The 6,000-nt window shown below is 35.9% G+C and overlaps 1 protein-coding gene across 1 annotated transcript in view; it reads left to right on the top strand.

The window, feature by feature from the left end:
- The first annotated feature begins 1,234 nt into the window (after nucleotides 1-1,234).
- Nucleotides 1,235-6,000, top strand: part of FAM227B (family with sequence similarity 227 member B) — a 253,390-nt gene continuing 248,624 nt past the window's right edge. Inside the window, exons 1-2 of the mRNA XM_060164305.1 lie at nucleotides 1,235-1,300; nucleotides 1,933-2,164. Of these exons, the coding sequence (XP_060020288.1) occupies nucleotides 1,235-1,300; nucleotides 1,933-2,164 (298 nt within the window). The remainder of the gene's footprint in view (nucleotides 1,301-1,932; nucleotides 2,165-6,000) is intronic.

Below are 6,000 nucleotides of genomic sequence, written 5' to 3'. Positions count from 1 at the left end.
TTCTAATTATGACTATGATAGTCATTTTAGAAAATTAAGAGATAAGCACTGAAAAGGATAAGCATCCTAATTCTATCATTTATAGATTAATCACGTATATCTCACTTTTTAAAGTAAGGAAATCATAATCTAATCAGGCTGGTAGAATTTCAAGATACTTTATTCACCTCATACTGTAATTCAGTATCTTGGACAAGAATTGTGATATCTCAAGTCTGGCATAAAGGCTACCTTTTCATAAACCTTTGTGCATATTGTAAAATCTGTTCAAATTCATTTCCATTTTAGCCTCTCCCCACTTTCCCAATGTCCCTAACAATAGCAAGTGATGACTCATACGTAAGGACTATGTTTTCAAATCTGGCTGTCATTCTAATTTGACAATGTTTGTCTCCAGGGAGTATATCTTGTGATCATATCTTATTTTTCTGAGATCTTTGTATTTTTGACACATCCAGATTTTAATGCTGGAAAACTTCCCCAGGTGGTTATGTGTTTTGTTTAAGATGTATGTTTATAGGATTTGGGAGAGGGCACTTATGTATCTAAGTAATATTCTCTTTTTCCAAAATGGCAGGGGGCACCTAGATCTTGCTGGGAAACTTCTCCAGCATTAAAAGCTGGGTATTATTCAGGTACCTGTTATCATTAGAGAATACAGTGGGTTTAGGAAGCTTTTAAAGGAAGAAAAATGGAAGTAGAATAGACCAACGCAGGTTTAAAATTTCTGATCTGCAGACTTCAGATTTATTCCCATTTAAGCTAAATTCTCAGAATATCTTACCCAAATTCCTCTTAAAGAGTTTCATCCTGTGAAAGTTCCTACTATTCCAGAAAGCATTTTCTTATTCACAAACCTTTAATTGTGTCAGTTGTATGTCTTTGTTTTGGTATTAAACAATTTTATTAAAAGATAAACTTAGATTTGCAAATATTAATGTTGTGATTCCTCTTTCCTTCCCTTCATTTCCCTTTCTTTTCTTCCCTTTCCTTGTTCTCCTTCCTTTCCTGAACAATGTACTCCTAAGGCCATTTGGCGGCCAAAACAAGGCAGCATCCACATTGGCGGGGGAGGGGAATGTTCTGTGGTCGCCCAGAGCAGCCTTTCTGAACTCAGCCACCGTGAGGGAAGGTATCCATGTGATACCACAGGTGCTGGGGTCCAAGGGGGTGAGGATGGTATTCACATGTGGCCTTGGGTGGGGAGGTAGTTCAGGAAATGTGGAGGTAGGCTATGGCCTGGTATGAGAAGTCAGAGCCTAAGCAGGATGAGAGGGGCATCCACATAGTGAAGAGTCTGGCAATGGATAGGAGAGATTGGCTACCTGAAAAGATGGATCAAATAAGTACATATATTTAAGATAATGGCAGCTAGGGTTTTCACTGTTGGAGATGTTAATTATAATATGGAAAGAGAAAACTAGAATGTTTGAAACTGGAATTAGAGTTATCAGTATGAACTTGTGGTTTTAATTACATAGACTGAGGAACTGTTGTAGACTGAAGGGGACTAAAGACATATGATGCTTAAACACAATGTGTGATACTGAACTAGAGCCTTTTGCTATAAAGAGCATTATTGATTTAGTTGATGAAACTTGAGTAAACTCAGAGAATTAGATAGGAACAATGTAACAATGCCAATTTCCTTATTCTGATGGTTTGTTTTTAGAAAATAAATGCTAAAGTATTCAAGGATGATGGGGTCATCAGTCAAGTAAGCAACTTACTTTCAAATGATTAAAAAAGGGTTTTATAAAGCATCTGAAACTTCTAAAGTTTATGTTTTTTCCCACAAATTAAAAAAATGCATTTAATAAAAAATGATGCTATACAATAAAGCCTGAATTTCAGCTCATTGATTTTTGAACTCTTCTATTTAAATTCATTTTAAAAAATGATTTAAGTTGTATTGTCTCACATTTTTTGCAGGATCACTGGCCAAAGGAAATCCATTTTGGGGATAATGATAAATTGTTATGTACTCTGAAGAAAATAAAAGAAGATAGTTCATTTACTTCAATTTATACACATCTACGGGGAAATGTCCCGCGAGTACATGATGCGGCCATGGCCATGGAGTCAAGATTAGCAGAGTGTTCAATTCTTCTGAAAAACCATGTCTCTGGAATATTTGAGTGGAACAGAATAACTTCCAGGACAAGTAAACCTTATTTTTTATATGCGTAAAGTAATTGTCACTTGTGTGTGTGTCTATCACTGTGTGTGTGTATTCTCATAAAGAATGAAATCCTAAGATATAAAATATCAAAACATAAATTTATTCTATTTTAAAACCTCTTCATTTCAAAATGGTCCAATTTGGATTTTTAGTTGAAAATGAACATTTGGATTCAAAGAAAGTGTTGCTAGGATAAAGCCTAAAACAGTTCTGACCTTTGAGCTGGAGCAGAAGTAAGCAAATATCAGGAAAACAGGGTTGCATCAACGAATATTGTTACCAGAGACAAGCAAGTCAGCAAGAGTCAGGAGATTAAAAACAGTTAGACCTACAACCCAAAGTAAAAGGAGTGAGACTTGAACTATATGAGCTAAGTTAATCTGTGGGAAGTACCTAGCATTCACTATTGGATAACTGCAGACTGAGTGAAAAGCGTATCTGTAAGTAATGATAATTTTTACTACTTTTCAGTATTTATATAACCTTTACCTAGTTGTGTTTATTAACACTTTCACAATAGTTTTAGGTACTAATGGTGATTCTTATCTTTTTATTTATTTAACGGGCAAACTTGTAATATATGTCTTTTTTTTTTAATCTTTATTGGGGTATTATTGCTTAACAACGTTGTGTTGGTTTCTGCTGTAAAGCAAAGTGAATCAGCTATGTGCATATGTATATCCTCATATACCCTCCCTCGTGCACCTCCCTCCCACCCCTCTAGGGGGTCGCAAAGCACCGAGCTGATCTCCCTGTACCATGCAGCTGCTTCCCACTAGCTATCTGTTTTACATTTGGCAGTGTATATAAGTCCATGCCACACTCTCACCTCGTCCCAGCTTACTCTTCCCCCCCCTGTATCCTCAACTCCAGCCTCTACATCTGCTTCTTTATTCCTGTCCTGCCCATAGGTTCATCAGAACCATTTTTTTTCTTTTTTTTTTAGAGTCCATATATATGTGTCAGCATACTGTATTTGCTTTTCCCTTTCTGACTTACTTCACTCTGTGTGACAGACTCTAGGTCCATCTGCCTCACTACAAATAACTCAATTTTGTTTCTTTTTATGGCTGAGTAATATTCCATTGTATATATGTGCCACATCTTCTTTATCCATTCATCTGTCGATGGATACTTAGGTTGCTTCCATGTCCTGGCTATTGTAAATAGAGCTGCAATGAACATTGTGGTACATGTCTCTTTTCGAATTATGGTTTTCTCAGGGTATATGCACAGTAGTGAGATTGCTGGGTCATATGGTAGTTCTGTTTTTAGTTTTTTAAGGAAGCTCCATACTGTTGTCCATAGTGGCTGTATCAATTTACATTCCCAGCAACAGTGCAAGAGGGTTCCCATTTCTCCATACCCTTTCCAGCATTTATTGTTTGTAGATTTTTTGATGATGGCCATTCTGACCAGTGTGAGGTAATCATTTCTCTAATGATTAGTGATGTTGAGCATTCTTTCATATGTTTGTTGGCAATCTGTATATCTTCTTTGGAGAAATGTCTGTTTAGTTTTTCTGCCCATTTTTGGATTGGGTTGCTTGTTTTTTTGTTATTGAGCTGCATGAGCTGTTTGTATATTTTGGAGATTAATCCTTTGTCAGTTGCTTCATTTGCAAATATTTTCTCCCATTCTGAGGGTTGTCTTTTGGTCTTGTTTATGGTTTCCTTTGCTGTGCAAAAGCTTTGGAGTTTCATTAGGTCCCTTTTGTTTTTATTTTCATTTCTCTAGGAGGTGGGTCAAAAAGGATCTTGCTGTGATTTATGTCATAGAGTGTTGTGCCTATGTTTTCCTCTAAGAGTTTTATAGTGTCTGGCCTTACATTTAGGTCTTTAATCCATTTTGAGTTTATTTTCGTATGTGGTGTTAGGAAGTGTTCTAATTTCATTGTTTTACATGTAGCTGTCCCATTTTCAAAGCACCACTTAATGAAGAGGCTGTCTTTTGTCCATTGTATATTCTTGCCTCCTTTATCAAAGATAAACTCACGTACATATGGTCACCTTATCTCTAGGCTTTCTATCCTGTTCCATTGATCTATATTTCTGCTTTTGTGCCACTACCATACTGTCTTGATCACTGTAGCTTTGTAGTATAGTCTGAAGCCAGGGAGCCTGATTCCTCCAGCTCCATTTTCCATTCTCAAGGTTGCTTTGGCTATTTTGGGTCTTTTGTGTTTCCATACAAATTGTGAAATTTTTTGCTCTAGTTCTGTGAAAAATGCCAGTGGTAGTTTGATAGGGATTGCATTGAATCTGTAGATTGCTTTGGGTAGTAGAGTCATTTTCACAATGTTGATTCTTCCAATCCAAGAACATGGTATATCTCTCCATCTGTTTGTATTATCTTTAATTTCTCTCATCAGTGTCTTATAGTTTCCTGCATACAGGTCTTTTGTCTCCATAGGTAGGTTTATTCCTAGGTATTATATTCTTTTTGTTGCAGTGGTAAATGGAAGTGTTTCCTTAATTTCTCTTTCAGATTTTTCATCATTAGTGTATAGGAATGCAAGAGATTTCTGTGCATTAATTCTGTATCCTGCTACTTTACCAAATTCATTGATTAGCTCTAGTAGTTTTCTGGTAGCATCTTTAGGATTCTCTATGTATAGTATCATGTCATCTGCAAACAGTGACAGTTTTACTTCTTCTTTTCAGATTTGGATTCCTTTTATTTCTTTTTCTTCTCTGATTGGCTAAAACTTCCAAAACTATGTTGAATAATAGCAGTGGGAGTGGCCAACCTTGTCTTGTTTCTGATCTTAATGGAAATGGTTTCAGTTTTTCACCATTGAGAGTGATGTTGGCTGTGGGTTTGTCATATATGGCCTCTATTATGTTGAGGTAGGTTCCCTCTATGACTACTTTGTTCAGGGTTTGTTTGTTTTTTTTATCATAAATGGGTGCTGAATTTTTTTAAAAGCATTTTCTGCATCTATTCTGATGATCATATGGTTTTTATCCTTTGTTTTGTTAATCTGGTGTATCACATTGATTGATTTGAGTATATTGAAGAATCCTTGCATTCCTGGGGTAAAGCCCACTTGATCATGGTGTATGATCCTTTTAATGTGCTGTTGTATTCTGTTGGCTAGTATTTTGTTGAGGATTTTTGCATGTATATTCATCAGTGATATTGGCCTGTAGTTTTCTTTTTTTGTGATATCTTTCTCTGGTTTTGGATTCGCGGTGATGACCACCAGATAGAATGAGTTTGGGAATGTTCCTCCCTCTGCTATATTTTAGAAGAGTTTGAGAAGGATAGGTGTTAGCTCTTCTCTAAATGTTTGATAGAGTTCACCGGTGAAGCCATCTGGTCCTGGGCTGTTGTTTATTGGAAGATTTTTAATCACAGTCTCAATTTCAGTGCTTGTGATTGGTCTCTTTATATTTTCTATTTCTTCCTGGTTCAGTCTCGGAAGGTTGTGCTTTTCTAAGAGTTTGTCCATTTCTTCCAGGTTGTCCATTTTATTGGCATATACTTTATTGTAGTAATCTCTCATGATCCTTTGTATTTCTGCAGTGTCAGTTGTTACTTCTCTTTTTTTTTCTAATTCTGTTGATTTGAGTCTTCTCCCTTTTTTTCTTCATGAGTCTGGCTAATGGTTTATCAATTTTGTTTATCTTCTCAGAGAACCAGCTTTTACTTTTATTGATGTTTGCTATTGTTTTCTTCATTTCTTTTTCATTTATTTCTGATCTGATCTTTATGTTTTCTTTCCTTCTGCTAACTTCAGGGTTTTTTTTGTTCTTCTTTCTCTAATAGCTTTAGGTGTAAGGATAGGTTGTTTATTTGAGATTTTCCTTGTTTCT

The sequence above is a fragment of the Lagenorhynchus albirostris genome, chromosome 1, assembly GCF_949774975.1.
Source record: "Lagenorhynchus albirostris chromosome 1, mLagAlb1.1, whole genome shotgun sequence".
Lineage (NCBI taxonomy): Eukaryota > Metazoa > Chordata > Mammalia > Artiodactyla > Delphinidae > Lagenorhynchus > Lagenorhynchus albirostris.
The sequence above is the reverse complement of the archived record's forward strand: the minus strand, read 5'-3'. Positions and strand labels throughout refer to the sequence as shown.